This window comes from Podarcis tiliguerta, assembly GCF_965153285.1.
Source record: "Podarcis tiliguerta genome assembly, chromosome: 13".
NCBI lineage: Eukaryota > Metazoa > Chordata > Lepidosauria > Squamata > Lacertidae > Podarcis > Podarcis tiliguerta.
In genome coordinates, this window is record NC_139546.1 from 23,018,393 (window position 1) to 23,040,224 (window position 21,832).

The 21,832-nt window shown below is 46.5% G+C and overlaps 1 protein-coding gene across 1 annotated transcript in view; it reads right to left on the reverse strand.

Moving 5' to 3' along the window:
• Positions 1–1,888: 1,888 nt before the first annotated feature.
• Positions 1,889–21,832, reverse strand: part of KAT2A (lysine acetyltransferase 2A) — a 28,533-nt gene continuing 8,589 nt past the window's right edge. The window contains exons 7-18 of the mRNA XM_083409142.1: positions 20,972–21,078; positions 20,126–20,236; positions 18,708–18,844; positions 17,313–17,521; positions 14,628–14,754; positions 13,379–13,489; positions 11,383–11,526; positions 10,749–10,863; positions 8,964–9,000; positions 8,755–8,818; positions 7,457–7,541; positions 1,889–5,255 (exon numbers count right to left, since the gene is read on the reverse strand). Coding sequence (XP_083265268.1) covers positions 5,062–5,255; positions 7,457–7,541; positions 8,755–8,818; positions 8,964–9,000; positions 10,749–10,863; positions 11,383–11,526; positions 13,379–13,489; positions 14,628–14,754; positions 17,313–17,521; positions 18,708–18,844; positions 20,126–20,236; positions 20,972–21,078 — 1,441 coding nt within the window. The 3' untranslated portion in view covers positions 1,889–5,061. The remainder of the gene's footprint in view (positions 5,256–7,456; positions 7,542–8,754; positions 8,819–8,963; positions 9,001–10,748; positions 10,864–11,382; positions 11,527–13,378; positions 13,490–14,627; positions 14,755–17,312; positions 17,522–18,707; positions 18,845–20,125; positions 20,237–20,971; positions 21,079–21,832) is intronic.

Sequence of the window (21,832 nt, forward strand, 5' to 3'; positions counted from 1 at the left end):
TGTTCCTCATTTTGGGCTTCTCCAGTATTTCCTCCTGGCAATTTTCCATCAGAAAACATATGAGTAAATGCTCTTGGAATGCAGTCACTGGGTGCTGATCACAGAGGAAGTGGAAAGAACCAGAGAGAGAAGTTCTCCATCCCTCTGAAAAACGAAATCAGCATGAAGAATGTGGAATTCTGCAGTGTAACTCTCCCCACACTCTCTGTATAGGGATGTGGGCGTGAACTCAGGCTTTGCACCAGTCAGATCTGGTATGGCTTTTTTTATTTCCCTTCCTTCATGCCTACCCTACTGTAGAAATTTAGATTTCAGGATGTTTAGGGGTAGGGACCTATCTTAGGAAGATAGGAAACTGCCCAATACTGAGTCAGACTATTGATCTATCTTGCTCTTGGGTAGGCAAACTAAGGCCCAGAGCCGGATCCGGCCCAATCGCCTTCTAAATCCGGCCCGCGTACAGTCTGGGAATCAGCGTGTTTTTACATGAGTAGAATGTGCGCTTTTATTTAAAATGCATCTCTGGGTTATTTGTGGGGCATAGGAATTCATTCATTCCTCCCCCCAAATATAGTCAGACCCCCCACAAGGTCTGAGGGACAGTGGACCAGCCCCCTGCTGGAAAAGTTTGCTGACCCCTGATCTAGCTCAATATTGCCTATGCCAGCTTTCACCAATTGGGTGCCCGACAGGTATTGTTGGAGCCGTAGTCTTAACATCTGCACGGCACCAGATTGGTGAAGTCTGGTTTACACTGACTAGCAGACGCCTTCAAGGACTGCTGGCAGGAGTCTCACTCTGCTGGGGATTGAACCAGGGTCTGTCTGCATGCAAAGCATGACACTGAGGTACATACCTTCCCCATCTGTCTAATGATAGGGCTGGCCAAGATACTGGATTTGAAAAGGAATTTAGGCCAGGGAACTTGCTATCATCACTGTATGCAAATGCTGTGATCACAAAGAGGAGACAGAAATCAGGGAGGCACCCCAAGAAGTGTTGTAGTAATAAGTGTTTTCAGTCACCATCATATATAGACTATGTAAATGCATGCTCAGGTCACAGCAAAGGTCAAATTTCTATATATTCTAAGTGACAGAACAATACAAAATAAGCAGGTGTCAGAATCAAGCTTTACTTTGCATATAATAAATACTTTCTGTGTTCATGTATGCAATGTATGTATGTATGTATGTATGCATAGTTTTAAAGCTCCCCCCCGGTACTATATACTGCTAGACTTGGCTTTACTTTAAGTCTAGTACTGTCCTCTGCATGTTTACTGCCATTTAATCCAAGTTCTGTGACACTGGCTATTTCAGGATATGAACCAATCCCAAATGCATGGTGTGGAAGATGGATTTATTTGCCCTAAATGCTCAGAAGCCATGTCCTCTGTAGGTTTCCTCATCTTGAGTAGCTGTGTGAAAACACTATCATTATTGTATTAGGTATAGAATAGAGAACGTGCCCCCCCCAGCATTATGTTAATATGAAACATATCAGTGCCAGAATTGTTTGTTTCTTTGAGCAATATTTGAAAAAGCTATCTGTTCTCCTTTAGCAAACTACATGTGCAAATTGGCCCTAGCTATGACAGGCAAGTTTCCATAAGCTATTTTATAGTCAGCACCGGGAAAAGACCAGGCAGACTCTTTCTAGCACTATAATTTATGTTGTGAACCGCCCTGGGATCTAGGGATACAAATTATGAACAGATGACCTAGAAAAGAAAGAACAAACCCTGGCTTATTAAATAATGTGAGTATTTAACCAAGCCTGCTGTACAAAAAGCCAGAGCTACTGAAACATAGGCAATCACTTTGCTATTAAGTGTAAAGTTCCCAACAAAACCTACAATAGTTGGTCAAAAACGAAAGCAACACACTTTTTATATTTCAGACATATTATTATTTTTCCTTTTATGTATTTAAAAAATGGAATGGCAACATTATTGAAAGGCCCAGAGTGGTAGAGTCAGGCCCTGCAATTGTACAGGTTACGCACACAAATGTGGTGGACATAAGGCAACAGTCACTTAAGAGAAGGCAAGTGGATCGTCACTCAAATGCTCCCCCCCCTCCACGCCCCTTTTATAAGGTTCCTCAGAGGCTTAAAGGACCAACAACTCCTCTGTAATTGAGAGGAGGAAGGGTGATGAGCATGCACTAGGTTGGAGGAAAAGACTGGGATGAAGTGGAAGATCTTTGACTTACTTCACAAAGCAACCTTTTTTCTTATTCAGATTTGCAGCTGAGAGGGTTACGTTTTACATCAAATACCCCAGGCAAAGTGTTAACCAGACACACGCAGCCCCAACAAAATGATGACACTAACAGCAAGCACTTAAAACAGAGTATATTCCACCTGGGCAAATCACCCTGAAGCAGGTTGGATAACTGAACACAATCTAGTTGTCCACCCACCCCAACTTTCCAACCCTCCTTTCCCATTACCCCATACCTACTGAAATGTGGGGAACCTTCAGATGTTGCTGAACTACAACTCCCATCAGCCCTAGCAAGTATAGTCAATGGAGGGGGGTGATGGGGGGGGCTAAATGTTCCCCACACATGTGCTGGAAGGGAAAAAGTGAGTGTGGGTGGGCAGCTTACACTTCCTGTATTAAATATACAGGTCACCAATAAAATGCCACTATTATCTAGGGCAGCCTCTCTCAACTTTGGGTCCCCAGATGCTCTCATTATCCCTGACCACTGGTCATGCTGGCTAGGAATGATGGGAGTTGCAGTCCATCAATATCTAGGGACCCAAGGTTGAGAAAGGGTGTTACATATTTGTTTTTCTCACCAGACCCCAGAAATTATTTCAACAAAGGCCTGCAATTCTTCATATGGGGTGGGTGAGTGGGGCTTCCAGATGCTGTTTAACTACAACTCCCATCACCCCCTGACCTTTGGGCTTTGCTGACTAGGGCTGATGGGAACTGGAGTCCAATAAAGTCTTGAGGGCCCTGGTTCCCCATGCCTGGCTTAGGGCGTTTGATGTCCTCACAATTGTACTCTCATGGCCAAGAGAAAAACAACTGGGCTATAATTTTGTTGCACCACATGGTGGCACAGATATTAAGCATCACAAAATTTATAGGGCGCCTGAGGAGAGCGGCTGTGCCAACTTGGCAACTTACCGCAAGTCATCAGAACACCATGATCATTTTAAAGTATCTGGTTAACAGCAAAGCTGGCTGCCTCAATTTCAGAAGAAGAAGAAAACAAAGACCCTCTCTGTACCTCCTTTAAACCAAGGCATGAGAAACAGCAAATACGGCAGACACTCACAGATAAATGCATAGGAAAGTGCGTGTTGAAGACAGGCAGGCGGGTGGGTGGAGCTCCAATGAGAGGGACGGAATCATTGATACCACTGATACCGAGTCAGAGTTGTGTTCCTGATTATTTTGCCCCACCAAAGCTTGGCTACTCTTGACAGAGTGGGAGGGAGACTGTCTGTGTGCAAAAGTTGTAAGTGCAGAGATGAAGACTAAACTCAGATGCAGGTGTGGGGATGTAAGTGCAGGACAGAAAATAATCAGGAATGGGTCACACGTTGTGGATAGAGTGATCAGACAGCCAAGCAAGGGTGTCTAGCAGTGGGGAGGGGTCACAGCTAATTCTGGTCTGGTATGTGGTATGTGGAGAATTTACTACTACTACCACCACCAAGCGGTGGGGTGTAAAGTTCCAATCCAGTATCAGGCTTTTGGTAAGCGTTGAGAGGGTAAAATCTGGCAACTGAGCAAGGGGGTTATTCCCCCCCCCGTACCCTTTACTTGTTTGCCCACCTCCTGCAGCTATATCCTGGCTGCATTCACCTGGCGGGTCATTCAATTTTCATGACGTTTTCCTAAAAGTTTACTTTCCACATTGTATTTGCACTTTCACACAATGTAATATCGACTTCCAGAACCACAGTGGAAAGTATAGGGCAAGTTCAGCACTCATTTCCACATTATTTGCAAATAGACCCCCCCCCCCAAGCAAATTACACATAAATGAGCACTAAACTTGCACTAGAGTTCTGGAAGTGGCTTTTAAGTCAGGTGAAAATTCAGATATAAAGTGGAACTTAACTTTTAGTCGTGAAAACGGAATGAGCTGCCTGGTGGAATGCAGTCACAATTTAGCCTAAGGTTCAAAAGGGGTCCTTTCCTCTACAGCAGGGCTTTCCCCAAATGTGGGTCTCCAGCTGTTTTTGGACCACAACTCCCATCATCCCTAGCTGGCAGGACCAGTGGTCAGGGATGATGGGAATTGTAGTTTCAAAACATCTGGAGACCCACGTTTGGGAAACACAGCTCTACAGGACAGGGCAACAGCATTCAAACAGGATAGTGGGAAGTTGTGAGTTAGCCAAAAACAAAAAGAAGGGCTTCTGTTTTTCATGGTCCCATCAACGGCTTTTTAAGAGAGGGGTGGGGAAAGAAACCTCTTTATTGCTGAAGTCTGTAATAAAGTCTCCCCAACTCTCCTGGTCCTCTTCTACCCCTCAAGTGCTCCTTTTCTACATTCATATGTCAAGAAGAAATGGCTGAATCTTAAAGCAAGGATGAAGTGCAAGCAGGTGAAAAACTCTCCCAACACATGGAAGCACAAGAAAACCCACAGACATATACGGAAAAATGGGGGCGGGGAAGAGGGCTTCTCACACCCCTTGTTACATGTTTCGGATGCATAATGCAAGGATTCAGAATCTTTTTCTAGGGTGATCTCCCAGACTACTCCCACACGGCTCTCTGCTAAGAAGGAAGACCCAACGGATGGAGTGATAAGGCTCGGAGATTCGAGAAGGCTGATGGCAGATCTCAGTCTGTTCAGGGGCAAGGAGAAGCATGCAACAGAGATGGCACCCGTGCGCATCCCACGCCCCCTCACGTAAAAGGAAAAGCTCTTTTATCCAGCCAACCCCAGATGCGGTTTGTGCGTGAGACGCGGTAAAAGGCAGCAGAGAAGCGGCCAGCTGTTCGCCACAAGCCGGAAGAGAGTCCCCACAAGATGGAAGGACGGAGGTGTGTGTGTGAGGGGGGAATAAGCCCAGATGCTACTACTTGTCGATGAGGCCCCCTTCCTTGAGCTTGAAGTAGAAGAACTTCTCCAGGGTGTTGGCGCACTTGCAGTAATCGCTCTCGGGGGGGTTGTACTCGCGGCAGTTGGTGATTATGCGCTGCAAGTCGGCGATGAACAGCTTCTTGGTGACGTAGTAGCGGTTCTTGAGCCGCTCCGTCATCGTCTTGAGGTCTGAGGAGGCAAGGGGGTTGGAGGGGAGAAGGTCACGTGTGCAGGAAGCATCACCAGTTCAAAGAAGAAATAATAATAATAATAATAATAATAATAATAATAATAATAAATATTCTAGCTGGAAACTGCTTATCACAATTCATCCATTCTGTTGCACGTGGCTAGATATCAAGATAGTGGGTTTTTATCATAATTAGCTTACCAGTACACCAAGATGCTTGTGTTATCATCAACACTGCTTTGTAATTTATCACTGGAACCATTTTGCTTTTACATTGGTACCTCCGGTTCAGAACTTAATTCGTTCTGGAGGTCCATTCTTAACCTGAAACTGTTCGTAACCTGAGGCACCACTTTAGCTAATGGGGCCTCCCACTGCCGCCACCGCGCGATTTCTGTTCTCATCCTGAAGCAAAGTTCTTAAGCCAAGGTACTATTTCTGGGTTAGCGGAGTCTGTAACCTGAAGCGTCTATAACCCGAGGTACCACTGTATATATAATTGCCACTGAGGGGTGTGGGGTTTTTTTTGGTACAGTGGCACCTTGGTTCTCGAACTTAATCTAATGTCTTAATCCCAAAACCATTCAAAAACCAAGGTGCGGCTTCCGATTGGCTGCAGGAGCTACCTGAACTTAAGTGGAAGCTGCATCTGATGTTCGGCTTCTAAAAAATGTTCGCAAACCGGAACATTTACTTCCGGGTTTGCGACATTCGGGAGCCAATTTGTTCGGGAGCCAAGCCTTTCAAGTACCAAGGTACCACTTTACTTTGACCTCATTCCTCTCCAAACTCAGCAGCCACATATGTCTACCAGTTTAGGACTACAGTTGAGATATCTGATGAAATGGTTCACAAAGCCTTTTCATTAATACATGTGATTCGAGCTTTATTCAACAGAGCAGTAATGAAGCAGCAAGGATTTCTGCTTGTGCAATGAAACCCCCCCCCCCAGGAGCCCCCTAAATCTGTTCTAGGGTTTCTCCCAACCCCTGGAACAGATTTGGGGACAGTGAAGAGGGATGAGAAAGTTCTGTATTGCCAGTGAAAATCCTTGCACGCTATTTCGCTGTACGCCACCATAAAGGTGCCACGAGACCCTCTGTTGGGTTTGTGGCAACAGATTAACAAAGCTAGCCTTCTGGAACTTCTGCAGGGTATAGTAAAAAAAATAAATGTGGATAATGCATGGCTTCATTGCTCATGAAACTCTGTTCATCATCATCAGAAATGGGCAATACCTTATGTGAGAAGTAGACCGGGTGGAGGAGGGGGCACAAGAGGAAAAAGACACAAAAGCAAATTATAGCAAGAACAGCAGGGCTGTTTAAGGGATGTCTGTGGCTGTTTGCTCTGAGTTCAGGTGCTAGTCAGATTTATTTGCTAAAACCACTAGAAATCACAAAAATACAGAAATACAAAGCAGTACACTTCAGCACAGGTGTCCCCAGCACAATGGACCCCATGCTGCATCATACAACTATAAACAGCTTCCCGCAAGGCATCCTGGGAGCTGTAGTTAGTTAAGGGAGTTGCTATGAGACTCCATTCCCCTCAGAGAACTACAGTTCCCAGAGTTCCCTGGGAAGAGGGGTTGATTGTTAAACCACTCTGAGAGCAGCAAGCTCTATGAGGGGAATAGAGGTATCCTACTAACTCTTAAAGCCCTTACTAACTACAGTTCCCAGGATGCATTGGGGTGAAGCCATAACTGTTTCAAGTGGTATAATGCTTAAAATGTGTAGTGCAAATATTTACAGCAATAAAAAAATGTTATGTAGTGTGTTTATCCCTTTCCATCAGCAAATGACAATTTGTATTCCTGTAAGAAGGAAACTCTCTGAAGATTTTTTTGCAGGGAAAAATCTATCCCTAGGAGGATTATACAGGGGGCAATGCATTATGTAATGAACAACAGTCACCACCTCTTTCTAACTACAGATACACGAGCGAATGCAGCAAAAAATGTCAAGATTATTCTGAATTTATCTTTTTAAGCTCATTTCTGCCCTTAGCAGAATTAGGAACTCTTTTAATGTACCGAACAGAAAAGCGCCAAGTCTCAGGAATTTGAAATCCACACCCCTCACCCCTGTGGCACGATTATGATCCAGGAACTAATCTCCATCAATTCTGCCATCTGAAATATTTTCACAACAGCCATACTGACTCCTCCAAGCAAGGGCCAAGTCAAACTACCTACCAATGGGGAAACGGATGATCTCGTAGTAGTCAGGAGCCTCAGATTTCTTGACCGGTTCCATGAACGGCCAGGCGCTGGGATGGGTCTGGCCAGGAGGGAGAAAAAGAGCCAGTTAGCTAGAACAGTAATGCCACCTTTCCAAAACAGGGAGATTAAATACATTTATTAGAACTAACTGAGATTCACAACATGGTGTGAAAGCTTTTCAAGTAACACAGTTCTTTAGCTAGAAGTTAAAAGAAAATTAAAAAGAGAAACCATGATGTTGGCAGAGGGCAGGCCTCAGTCAGAAACATTTAAAAAACCCTCTTATCCCTTTTTACCTTTTTAAACATCCAGCCAGAGGAAGAGTTCTGTGTAACTCAAAAGCATGCACACATTATGAACCTCGGTTTTAATAAATGGAATAGCTTTATTCTCCCTGTTTAGATCTTTTTTTTAAAATGGTCTTTAATCTATTTTGGAAACGGTCTCCAGTTCATAAAGTGTTGTTGTTGTTGTTGTGAAAATTTGTGTGTGTGAGCTAAACAAGAAGGTTGATCTTTTGAGGCCAGAGAAACAGCTAGGAAAAACAATAAATGGGATGGAGCCTGAAAAAAGTTTTCAGTTTGCAACGAAACAGCTTTTTTAAAAAAAATTGGTGCATCTTGCATAACTTGTATGAGTGTAAAACAAAAGACCCTTACACCACCCACAATCTGCCTCCATTCACTCCATGAGTTGCAGAAAACCTCCAGCACAGGAGCCTAATTATCGAATCCAATTTGGTCCTGCCCCAGCCCACGGAGGAAGTGGTCTTGATCCAAACTGCTTCCTTTGAATGCAGGATTCTTTCCTCTGCAGGCTGCTGCAGGGAGCTCCTCTGAAGGTGTGCTCCAAGTGTATCTTCAAAGGCAGTTGCTGTAACTACCGACCAGCTGGTGCACACTTACAGCGATGCTCTTTGAACTTTGGGGAGGTTTTTCAATCACCTGATGTCAGGTGATAGACAAGTGAGCACTCCCACCCACCTCATCAAAGCTAGCCTGCTGGTGGGCAGGGGAATTAGGGATTCAGTTCTCTGAACCAGATTCAGTTTGTCACCCCTGTTACACACAAACCAAAAATGCCCCAAACATATTCTGAAGATGGGCTGGGTAAGGATATCTTTCCCCAGTTATGTGTGGGTTGGGAAATACCGAGAAACTAGGACTGTGACATGCAGCTATTTCTCCACTACATCAGCTGGAGAAATCTTGTTTGCACCACCAGCTCCCTGCACCGCCCTACCCCACCAAATTGTCATTCAGACAAGTCACCTTGATTTGCGCTAGGAGGTTTTTCAAGGTTGTATACAGCTGGTCAGGATCCCTGAGCTCTTTCCTGCAAGAGAAATTCACAGTCTGCAACATCAGCTAATAAGAGAGATTTGAATGACTCTCTTAAGGTAGGACCAAGATCTTGTTGCTGCTGCAAGAGAGAGGAAGTATTGCGAGGGGGAGAACAAGAAAATTGCCACACTGCTTACCCTTTCTCCTTCCCCAAGGGCTTCCATCCCGTCTCTCCTGGAAAAGAAGGAGAGTCCCCATATCACTGCAAAAGTAACAAATGACCCAGGACCAGCTCAGAAACAAGCAAGCAAGCAAGCAAGCAAGCAAGCAAGCAAGCAAGCAAGCATGCAAGCAAGCAGCAGTCCTCACAGTGCTGGAGTCAATTTGTAAAAACACCACATTTGTACACATAGAAGATAATGTATTTTGCTTTTTTTAAAAATTGGGCAAAAATTGGGGGCCCTCTTGTATATGGATAGTGAATGCAGAGAGGGGGTTGCGGGCATGCGGGCGATCAGCTGCAGTGAATGGGTGTGCGATCTGTGGCTGCAGTGAGGCTTGCAGGGGCTGTGGCATGCAATTGGCGGGTGCAGCAAGGTGTATGGGCGATTGGTCGCAGTGACCTCCCCAACAACAGAAGGGCGACCTCCCTCCAAAAACCTCAACAACTCAGGGCGATCTCCCCCCCCCCACAACATTGATTTCTTAATCAATAGGGTCCTCGAAAAATAGGGGTCCTCTTATACATGAGGGCGTGTTATACACGGAAAAATATGTTAAGTGTAGGGCTTCATATTTCCCTGTGTCTTTTATCTTACAACACAGGCATTCCTCCCATCCCCAGATGAGTGAGTGCTGGCTGAGGTCACGTCCCCAATAGATGTCCTTTGCTGAAAATTCACCAGAGTCCGCAGTGTCACCTGGGGAGAACATTCTCTCCAGTTTCATACCTGGCTGTTGACCAGACTCTGAAGAGAACAAAACATAGCTTAAAAAAAGCAAAACACGGCCAATGTGACCCCAAATTAGGGACCTGCTGGGGATCACAAAAGGCCCTCTACCCTGCCCCCATGACACATCACACACTCCTTGGTTGGTCTTCTCTGGAGGAGAGAGGCGAGGAAGCCGCTGAAATAGGGACCTCTTTAGAACAGAGGAGTATTGCACCATCATGGTGGTGGCAATGGGGAGGAGAATTATTGGCCTCTTCTGGTAGAGATCTGCCACCCTGCCTTCACAAGAATGTACAAAGGGCCCTGCTGGATGAGGCCAATGACCAGCGTCCTGTTCTCACAGTGGCCAGCCAGATGTCTGTGGGAACCCCACAAGCAAGGCATGAGTGCAACAGCACTCTGCCCACCTGCAATTCCCAACATTCAGAGGAATGCTGCTTCAGACAGTGGCACAGAACATAGTCGTTGTGGCTACTAGCCATTGGCAGCCTTGTCCTCCATGGATTTGTCTAATCCATTGTGTTTCCCAAACTTGGGTCTCCAGCTGTTTTTGGACTACAGTTCCTATCATCCCTGACCACTGGTCCTGCTAGCTAGGGATGATGGGAGTTGTAGTCCAAAAACGGCTGGAGAGCCAAGTTCAGGAAACACGGATCTAATCCTCTTACAAAAACATAACAAGGGCATCTTGTTTGCCCCAAGTCCGAACCCTTTCAACAAGCTTGTCGTGGCGGCAATCCTTGATGCCTGAAAGCAGTGAAGGGGTGCAAGGTGAGAAAAAGGCACGCCCAGGTTCAACCTTCCCCAACCTGGTGGTTGTTGCTGGACTACAACTCCCATCATCCTTGACAACTGGAGACATTGGCTGGGCCTTGATGGGAGCTGGGGTCCAAAATACCTGGAAGGCCACAGGTTGGGGGGAAGCTGCCAGAGATCATGGAAGAAGTTGCTCCCATCACAGCACTATTCATGCCACAAGCCATGCTCACTCTGCCAGAGACTACCCAGCTACCACCCAGCTGCACTCACGGATGCCTGGTATGCTTTCAATAGGGATATGCCGAACACCTTCCTTGAAACAAGTGAGGCCAGGGTAGACTTTGCGGATCTGGGCCTGCTTCCTCTCTATCAACTTCTTGATGATCTGTAGGGAGAAGAGAGCAGGTGATGCACCTTGGACTGCCATCCCCACAGCACACCCCCTGCAGGACCAGCTCCAGGGGAAAGGCCATAATGGATCACCCAACGAAGGGCTGGTTAAACTTGTGTATTTGCAGAGCAGAGGGCGGGCGACAGGCCAGAATCAAAAGGGCATGTTTCTCTGGGTTGCCGACATTCCGAATTCGACACAAATACAGCATGTGATGCTTTTTGTTTCAGAATAATGTCTACTTCAGGATGGGGTACACAGGAAACTGCCATCTACAGCGTGAGAGCATTGGGTCCATCTAGCTCAGAACTGTCTACACTGGCAGGCAGTGGCTCCAGAAGAGGTCCTTCCCAGTCCTACACCTGGGGATGCTGGCGACTGAGCCTGAGATCATTGGCAGATGCTCTACCAGTGAGCTACAGCCCCTCCTCGAAGCAGCCACTGGTAACCTTCTGAATACTGAATTCTGGGCACAATGGCACATTTCACCTCCCTCCTTTTCTACCTCCTCACCTCCTTCTGCTTCTTGATGATATGAGAGAGCTCTGTGTAAGGGATCCGGGGATTCAGTTCACACTCCATCAAGGTGGCTCCCTCATAGTCCTTGATATAGCCAAGGTATCGGCTCTTGGGGACTTTGATGTCTTTGGAGAAGCCCTGGAGGCCAGACATGAAAGGTCCATTCATTTTTCAATAATAATAATAATAATACAGTCTTACCTCATGTTACATTTGCTTCATGATACATTTTTTTCAGGTTGCGTCCTGCGGCAACCCGGAAGTACCGGAAAGGGTTACTTCCAGGTTTCGCCGCTTGCGCATGTGCAGAAGCGCTAAATCGCGCATGCACAGAAGCGCCAAATCGTGCCGCACACCTGTGCAGATACGGCACTTCAGGTTGCGGGCTTTTCATGTTGCAAACGGGCCTCCGGAACGGATTCCATTAACAACATGAGGTACCACTGTAATAATAATAATAATAACAACAACAATACCACCTTAGCAAAGAAAGGCACGAATCTATTCATGCACTGAGATGGTGACCTCTTGCCTGAAAGCTTTGACCCTAGCTCCCTCTTTCCCTCCCCAACACAATGGAAGTATCTAGTCCTTACGAGGATGGAAGAGGAGGGAATGCTGACTCAAAAGCCAAGGCTCCAGCATGCTCAATTAGCTCTGTGCAAAACAGCCACCTTCTGCATTGCGCCACTGAAAAAGTCTCTCACACATGCACTTTTTAAATGTACACTGTCTTTGGCATTGAGAACCGATAAGGCATACCTAGTCTGCTACATGTTGAGCACATCAAAGCTCACATCTATATGTATGAGATTCGCAGACTCAGAGTCAAAGACTTGCTTTTGAAAGCTCTGTGGACTTCTCCTGCCCAAAAGCGAATGCCTCGTCTCCCCACATACACGGGCTCTTTTATGTGGAAAAACTCACTGGTATGGAGTATCAGCATCTCTTTTTTTGTTGCCCTTGGCAGCCATTTTGTGTTGGTACCCACAGCACTTTAACACCACGAGTACTGGCACCTCATAAATATTTTTTTAAGCAAAAAAATAACTGGGTCTTCCCAATCGCCAGCCCTGACTTGCACCTTTCTGTTCTAGGTTGAAAGTCCTCTGGGGAGCAACTGTGATCCTTCTTTCTGCACAGAACTGTGAAGAGCTTCCCAATCCCACAGGCAAGCCATGAAAAGGTGCAGGTGGCAGTTTTCTCATTTCACTTAATATTAACCACCCACATCTCTCTCTCAAAAGGAAACCAAAAAGCAGCTAACAGAAACGACTGTCAATGCAGCCAACATAACAACAGCTTGGAACCAGGCTAAGGCCCCATCTGCACTATGCATTTAAAGCAGTATTACACCACTTTTAAACTGTCATGGCTGCCCCCTAAGAATCCTGGGAACTGTAGTTTGTTAAGGATGTTTAGATTTGTTAGGATACCCCCTATTCCTCTCACAAAGCTACCATTGCCAGACTGTTGTAACGTTCAATCCCTCTTCTCAAGAAACTCCAGAAATTGTAGCTTTGTGAGGGAGAACAGGGGTCTTCTAACAACTCTCACCTTTTACAAACTACAGTTCCCAGGAAGTCGTGACTGCTCTAAATGTATAGTACAGATAGGGCCTGAGTTAGCTGCACAACACTTTTGCCCTACCAAAACCAATGGGGCAAATTAGCCACTACTTAAGTCCCACTGATTTTAACATGAACCAAATACAACTGATTAAGTCTGGGTCCAATCTAATATATCAAACTACAGGCGGTAATAAATTCAATTGGCAAACAAAATTGAGTTTCAAAGCAGTACCATGTGACAATATACCTCATAGGAATTGCTTGACAGTGCCTCAGTTCAACAACAGAATGAACAAGATTTCAATAACCATTATAAATTCACTGCAAGTCCTGTCACAGAGACCACTTCTGAGTTCTTTATGGAACCATGAAGGCAAAAGCTGGCTCTAAATAAACCTTCATCAGCGATGCTGTAGTACCTGCTTCTTGAAATAGCCAATGGCATATTCATCAGCGTAGGTGAGGAAGTACAGGATGCTGTGCTTGATGTGGTATTCTTTCAGGTGATTCATCAGGTGGGTCCCATAACCCTACAAAGAGACGTAAGAGGGAATGAGGAAATAATGAGAGTGGCAAACCGCTGGGGGGGGAAAGAATCTGATGACTTGAGGATTCATGCAGGAAGACCCAGAATATCATTAAGCATGGCAAAATTAAATGAGTTCCATTTAAAATTGATTCTGGGGTAAGTAATGGCCAATTCTGAGGTAATAAATATGGAACAGTGAATGCCATAAGCATGGGCACATTAAATTACCATTGATTTTTAATTAATTCTGAGGGGGAAATTTTAAAATTCTGAGGAAATTAAATTACCATTAAGAATCTAAAGTGAGGTATCAGTATAATAGGTAGACAAATACATACCTATCATACTTGAATGGGAGAGGAAACAGTTCAGTGTGGACTGAGCATGCTAAAAGCAATACTTCTGAGCAATAAACTGAGTAATGCTTTCTATTGGGGAAAGAAAACCAGGAAGGGATAAGGAGTGGAATCCTGAACAGCAGAATGCCACACAGTAAGTTGCAGGTCCCAGGTGTACGGGTATGTAGACGCAACATGCATATAAGTGCAGTGTGGTTTACTTGAGTGGGACATTTAAACACACACACCCCAACCGTTTTTTGGGATAATTCAGGAGTCCCCTGGAATGAAATCATCATCATAATAACTTCATTATTATTTGTACCCCGCCCATCTGACTAGGTTTGGCCCAGCCACTCTGAGTGGCTTCCAGCACATATAAAAACATAATAAAAGATTAAAAAGCTTCCCTAGACGGGGCCACCTTCAGAGGTCTTCTGTAAGTTATATAGTTAAATAAATAAATAAATAAATAAATAATTTGAAGGAACCCATTTCTGGCCTATCCCTTTCCCCATTTTCCTGCCCAATATGCCCTCCATTCACAGAGAAACTTCTTTATTAACGACAGCAATATAGTTAGAGGGCGGGAACGGTGAACGCTTTCTAAATTTGCTCTCACTTTTCTGGATGCTTTGCACTTGTTTACGATCGACTGCAGGATCTCGAATGTTACTGTGGAGCTCAATTCCACCCCTTACCTTGGGCTGTTGCCCTTCCTGGCCAGCTACACTCACACATACATATAACACAAACGCACCCACCCCACATCGTAACACAATCCACCTCTAGCAACCCTACCTTGACTTGCTCATTGGACGTCACAGCACAGAAGACAATCTCTGTGAACCCCTGGGTAGGGAACATTCGGAAGCAGATGCCGCCGATCACCCGGCCATCTTTGATCAGTGCCAGAGTCTTGTGTTTGCTGTGAAGAGAAGCAGAGCAACGAATGGAAGTGTCTGGACTGCAGAGGAGCCGTAAGCTCAGAAGCACGGCATCTGTTCTGCGTGCAGAAGGCCCCAGGCTCCAACCCAAGCATCACCAGCTAGGGCTAGGAAAGATTTCTTATCTGAAATATTGGGAGAGCTGCTGCCAGCCAGCATAGCTAATTCTGGGCAAAATGGGCCTACAGACTGATTCAGTCCCGTATAAGGCAGCTTCCTATATTCCTATGAGGTGAATGCTGAGCATCATTATTCTCTCATCCCACTCTATAACTTTCCTGGACTGAATTGAATAAAGGGATATACAGCAGTGTTGCTTAGTGGCCAGAGCGTTAGACTAGGACATGGGAGACCAGGGTTCAAAACCCCCACTTGGCCATGAAGCTCACTGGGTGACCTTGGGCCAGCCACTGCCTTTCCGCCCAACCTACCTCACAAGGTTGTTGTGGGGACTAGATGAGGAGGGGGAGCCTGAACGCGGATAAACCCTCTGTCCTTTTATCAGAATAGACAGGAGAGGCACCGCTGGCAGTATGGCACAACAAACCTGCAGGCCACCTCTGCCTACAACCCAGGAAAAGTGAGTTGCTGCAGAATGTTTGCAAGCATTCTAACATAGGGATGGGGAACCAGTGGCTATCGAGATGCTTTTGGGGTACCACTCTCAGCAACTCCCTACTGCTCCTGACCACTTGGGGCCATGGTGAGTCCTCATCCCTGCTCTAACGCCTAGAAATAGCCTTTTTGTCAAGATGGAAGCAGTGTTGGGCGTTGGGCTATATATTGCACCGAACACTAAAAGAAAGGAATTGTGAATTATTTTTTCTGTTTAAGCATGGTTTTCTTCTGTCAATCAGGTGGCGTTTCAGCGGGAAGTGTCAACCACAGAATGCTGCGACGGAACTGTGTCCGGCCAACTTACAGTGGTACCTCTTAATTCGTTCTGGAGGTCCGTTCTTAACCTGAAACTGTTCTTAACCTGAAGCACCACTTTAGCTAATGGGGCCTCCCACTGCTGCTGCTGCACCGCCGCACGATTTCTGTTCTCACCCTGAAGCAAAGTTCTTAACCCAAGATACTATTTCTGGGGTAGCGGAGTCTATAACCTGAAGCGTATGTAACCTGAAGCGTATGTAACCCAAGGTACCACTGTACTTACAAACGATATTGCACAGTACAGAGAGGGGGAAAGAAGAGACTAAGCAAGAGGTTTTCAGCCTTTTTGAGTCCACGGCTCCCTTGACCAACTACAAGATGAAAAACCTCATGTTACGTTTGCTTCAGGTTGCGTCCTGCGGCGACCCGGAAGTAACGGAATGGGTTATTTCCGGGTTCCGCCGCTCGTGCATGAGCAGACACGCAAAAATGACGTCATGCACATGCGCAGAAGCAGCGAATCGCGACCCGCAGGTTGCGTTCTGTTCAGGTTGCGAACGGGCCTCCAGAACGGATCCCGTTTGCAACCAGAGGTACCACTGTACAGTGGTGCCCCACAAGACGAATGCCTAGCAAGACGGAAAACCTGCTAGACGAAAGGGTTTTCCGTTTTGGAGGTGCTTCGCAAAACGAATTTCCTATGGGCTTGCTTCGCAAGACGAAAATGTCTTGTGAGTTCCTGCGATTTTTTTTCGCTCCCTACCCCCTTTTTCTAAGGCACTAAGCTGCTAATAGCCTTTTAGCAGCTAATCCGCTAATCCCTTAAGCTTTTAATAGCTGCTAATAGCCGCTAAACCGCTAATAGCGCTAATCCGCTAATAGGGTTGCTTCGCAAGACGAAAAAACCACTAGACGAAGAGACTCGTGGAACGGATTCTTTTCGTCTTGCAAGGCACCACTGTACATTCTTTCTGCGGCACCGAACAGTGGGGCTCATCAGCCCTGTTCTGGCACCCCTTACCTGCAGAGCTGGTAGTCCTTCACCCCTCCCTTGTGGAGGGTTCCCTCAGCATCCTTTCCCCTCCCCCCCGGGTGTTCTCTGGGTAGCCGCAGCTGCCGCCCCTGGTCTCTGAGCTGCCCACCCTGCCCCAAGGAGAGAGGCCTCCTCACACTGCCCCACAGGGGCCTGGGAAGCACCCCCTAGCCAGCCCCAGAGGCACTGTTCATCTGGGGAGCTTGTAGCCAGGGCTGCTGCAACGAACTGCAAGCCTTTGGGAGATGCAAGAGGGCATCAGAGGAGGGAGAGAAGGAAAGAGGCACAGAGGCCAGTGTTGCCCGCGGCAACCCTGACCATCATTCAAGGCACCCCAGGGGGCCATGGCACACTGGTTGAAAACCACTGGACTAAGCTGTTGAACAGAGGCTCAGCTCACATCCTAATTTGGCGGCAAACCTTTTGTTGAAAGTTCTGGAAACAAGTCCTTACGTTCATATTCTTTGAGCCTTAACTCGATAAATCTGCACTGATTTTTAAGTTTTCCCAATTCTAAAGACTCGGGGTTGGGGGGGGGGTTGGTGTTGTGGTGTTAATACAGCACCTGTCTTATGACACACCTGTTCCTACCCGCAACCACTGACGAACCAGGGCCGTTGCTCAACTTACGGATCAAAAACCAGGCGGGTAATGTACTCCTTGGGCATTCGAGGCAGCTGGTGAGAAAATACATTCTGCAGCCCAACCAGCCACATGAGAATCTTCTTGTTGGATTTCTGGGAGAGCGAGTTGCCGATGACATGGAATTCGATGATGCCGCGGCGCTCCTCTAGGCGGGCCGTCTCATCCCGGGCTGCATTGGCGGAGAGCAGGCTGGTCTGGGAGCGAAGGAAAAACAGAACACTGGTAGAACTTGTTAATGCTAACATGCAAAGTCTGAAGGAAATGGACCATTATATTAAAAAATAATAATAATTAAAACCTTTATGTGGTCTGTGGATGAAGGGATTAACTTGTGACCTGACTCATGGCTTTGCCTACCTGGAAAAAAACAACTTGGAAGGCGTTAAAAACTAATTAAGGGAAGATAAGGTCAGAGAAAATTGTTTTCCTTGAATCTTTGGGAAGTGTATGGGGACTGGAATGCAAATCGAAGGCAACACCAAGCTTTCATTAGCCAAGGAATGCTTGATATGCTTTTCTATTTCATTATGCTACACTCTTTGCTTTGTGTGTGTATTATCATTCTTAGGTTTAGGTACTTTCCTCCACGTATGATGAGGATGAAGAAGAGTTTGGACTTGATATTCTGCCTTTCTCTCCCCTTAAGGAGTCTCAAAGCGGCTAACAATCTCCTTTCCCTTCCTCCCCCACAACAAACACTCTGTGAGGTGAGTGAGGCTGAGAGACTTCAGTGAAGTGTCACCCAGCAGCTGCATGTGGAGGAGCGGGGAATCGAACCCAGTTCACCAGATTATGAGTCCACCGCTCTTAACTACTACATCCATGCTGGTGTACGAGGAGCAGAACCTCTTGTTGTTTTTAACCAAAAAAACCACTAGTTCAAGATAATGTTATTTCATGTGTCTCAACCTAGGAAGTCTCTCCCTAAAGTTCCATGAGTACTTGGGGCTGAAGATCTGCTTGGGTTCACGCAACGGGCCGGAACTGAACCATACAATTAGTGTGACAACTACTGAGATTGGTTTGCTGTATTCTGTGCCAAATGTGCCTTACTAAGCCTTTCTATCCACCACATAGACTCTCCCCAGGCCACACCCCTTGCTGAGGGGCCTGTACCCTTCTCAGACGTCTTTTGTCTGGCTGGAATGTGTCATGGCATGGAGGAGAAAGAGGAGTTGAGTGTGGGCAAAAAACTAGCCTGCTGCACAAAGGTAAAATTTATGTTCACTGATCTGCTCACTTTTGCCTTTGGCCCTGGCCAGCAGCAGCCTATGAAACCTGAAATGTTGCCCCTAAAAAGAACATGTCCCTCAGGCTAAAAATTGATTCCCAAAAAGTTGGTGAATATCCACTCCTTTATGCCCCTCCTGCTTGCCATACCTCAGGTCCCAGCATGGCTGCTGGATCTGTGATAGTCAACATCACTTCGTTTACGAGCTCCATCGGGATGTCACCCAGCACGCGAATCCGCTTCGCATCCTCCAGCGTCAGGCTCTCGGGAAGCTTCCTCTTCTCACCTGTGCGACAGGGAAAAGGAATGAGGCCTCAGGCTCTATCTACGCCTATGCCAAAAAAATTATAGTAGGCTGAAGTGATTGATGTAACTCCCAGAAACGTTAACTTCTCACTCTTTTTTAGCAAACAGCATATGCGTAAATCTGATTCTGGGTTTTACTCCTACGTGACAGGTGGCTTTGAGCTGGTGTCAAATTTAAGACACGGTTAAATGTAGCTTATGAATGGATTTCGAGTAAAACAATACTTGTGGAGCTGGGTTCCAAAACCTGGCCCTCATGGGCACCACAGCTCCCTTAGATGCTGCCTACCAGGGCCCCCTTCCCAATGTTTCTTTATCTATATTTATAAAAAGGAGGGTTTTTTGGTTGGGGGTCTTATCTGTTGCCTGTTTTCTTTTGTCTGTGTTTTATTTATTTGGAGCGTGTTGGTGGTTTGCCTCTCACTGGAGAGTGGGTAGGTGGCTTCTGAGCATCCCCAGTTTTTCTTCTGCAAAATGGGTATTTCACAACTAGCTGGAGGCAGTATGCTTCTGAATGCTGGTTACTGGGAATCTTCAAGTGTGGGGTGCTGGTGCACTCAATTTGTCCATGCAGGCTTCGCAAAGGCATCTTGGTCCTGTATACCTGAAGGAGCGTCTCCACCCCCATCGTTCAGCCCGGACACTGAGCTCCAGCGCCGAGGGCCTTCTGGCAGTTCCCTCATTGCGAGAAGTGAGGTTACAGGGAACCAGACAGAGGGCCTTCTCGGTAGTGGCGCCCACCCTGTGGAACACCCTCCCTTCAGATGTGAAGGAAATAAGCAGCTATCCTATCTTTAAAAGACATCTGAAGGCAGCCCTGTTCAGGGAAGTTTTTAATATTTAACGCTGTATTGTTTTTAACACTTGATTGGGAGCCGCCCAGAGTGGCTGGGGAAACTCAACCAGATGGGCGGGGTATAAATAATATATTATTATTATTATTATTATTATTATTATTGGTTGGCCACTGTGAGAACAGAATGCTGTACTAGTTGGGGCATTTTCCTGATCTAGCAGGATTTATTTTCGTATTTCTTGAATTTCCAGCTGTGCCCCCAGGCTCAAGGAGGCTAGGGATGAACCAACGGCTTTTAATTCAGTACAAAACCTTCTGAGTTTGCAAAACTCTTGGCTGGTTGTTCAAGAAACACTTTTGCAAAGGGAAAAACAGATGTCTCCTAGCAAGGGCTTATTATTAAGCCCTTCGCTGAAGATGTTTGGCTTGGACATTCTCCAGATACGTCTACACTACAGGCTTTACCTGGCACAGAATCCAATGAGCTGCCATCCAGGTTAATGGAAGCCAAGGAGGAACTGCAGCTCAGAGATTTGCTGAAGAGAGGAGTGCTGGCTGCAGGAACGGTGCTGATTGCTGCATGGGGGAAAAACAAGAACACACAGCCCTATTAAGAGACGAAGCAGCTGCAACAGAAAATGAAGGAGGAATTGTCTGACCTACCCACACCTGCCTCAGGTACATAACATATAGCCACAACAAGCAGCCAACTTACACTGTAATACCTTTATTTTTATCCCATTTTAAGGGGCTCAGGGTGGCATGCATGGGTTACCCCTTTTTACTGAGGTTTAGATAGCACCCACCCACGAGTGCTGAATTGCAACCATCTCCAGTCATGCTACCTTTGGGTGTCTAAGGACCATCAGCTTTGAGTGCTTCAGGATCTCCTACAGTGCTAGAGGATATGACTGGATCTTTAAAAAAAAAGCTAAACCCACAATGGTCGTTTATAAATGCTTATTGGACTGCTGTAATGTGGATGTTCAGGATCTTGAGACAAAATGAATAGGGAACAGAGAGCACAATCCACACAGCCCAATCAGTAGAAAGTTGATTGGGAATTTATGGGTTGTAGCCAATGCCAGTCCTACTCAGAGCAGACCTACAGGTTGTTTTTTTCCTTTTTGATTGCAGCAGGCCCCATGTACAAACCACCAGTTAAAACAACCTTGGGTAGCAAGACTGGGAAAGACCCCTGCCTGACACTTTGCAGAGCTCCTGCAAGTCAGAGATGACCAGCATAAGGCTGTGTCACAGATTTGCATGAGGACAGAAGGCTGCCAAAAAGGGATTCCAAGAGATACATACCTGGCCGGGGAACGAGTGGGGTGCCTTCTGACGCCGGCATAGTAAAGTCGGCCTCCCAGATTGGTGAGCTCTCCCCATAGATTTCTTCCTCGAGCATTGATAGAAACCTGGGCAGGGAGAAATGGAGGGGAATCAGCAGGGCAAAACATATACAGGAGTCTCGTGAACCCCAGTGTCAATGCAGTGGCGGCCGAGTCTTCAAGCTTTAGGTAAAGGGACCCCTGACCATTAGGTCCAGTTGTGACCGACTCTAGGGTTGCGGCGCTCATCTCACTTTATTGGCCGAGGGAGCAAGCGTACAGCTTCCAGGTCATGTGGCCAGCATGACTAAGCCACTTCTGGCGAACCAGAGCAGCACACGGAAAGGCCGTTTACCTTCCCGCCGGAGCGGTACCTATTTATCTACTTGCACTTTGACGTGCTTTCGAACTGCTAGGTTGGCAGGAGCAAGGACCGCGCAACGGGAGATCACCCCTTTGCGGGGATTCGAACCGCGACCTTCTGATCGGCAAGCCCTAGGCTCAGTGGTTTAACCCACAGCGCTACCCGCGTCCCACAAATCCCACCTGGGTTAAAACCCCCACCTTTTAAAAATGGAGATGATGCTCAACCTTATGTAGCTGTGAGTGAGTCTCCCTCAAGCCTCCATTCTCACATCTTTTGACTTGGTGTCAAAAGAGGACACCAAGTCACCATAGAATAATCCCATGGATGAGTTGGAGCCAAAGTATCATGAAAGTGAGAAATTGGGACTGGCCAATCCTACACCAGATTTAGGCCTCATCTGTGGTGTACATTTATATTAGTGCCCAGGGGAGCTGACTTGGACCCAGGTTATGGGTGCCCATGATGTCATGCTGC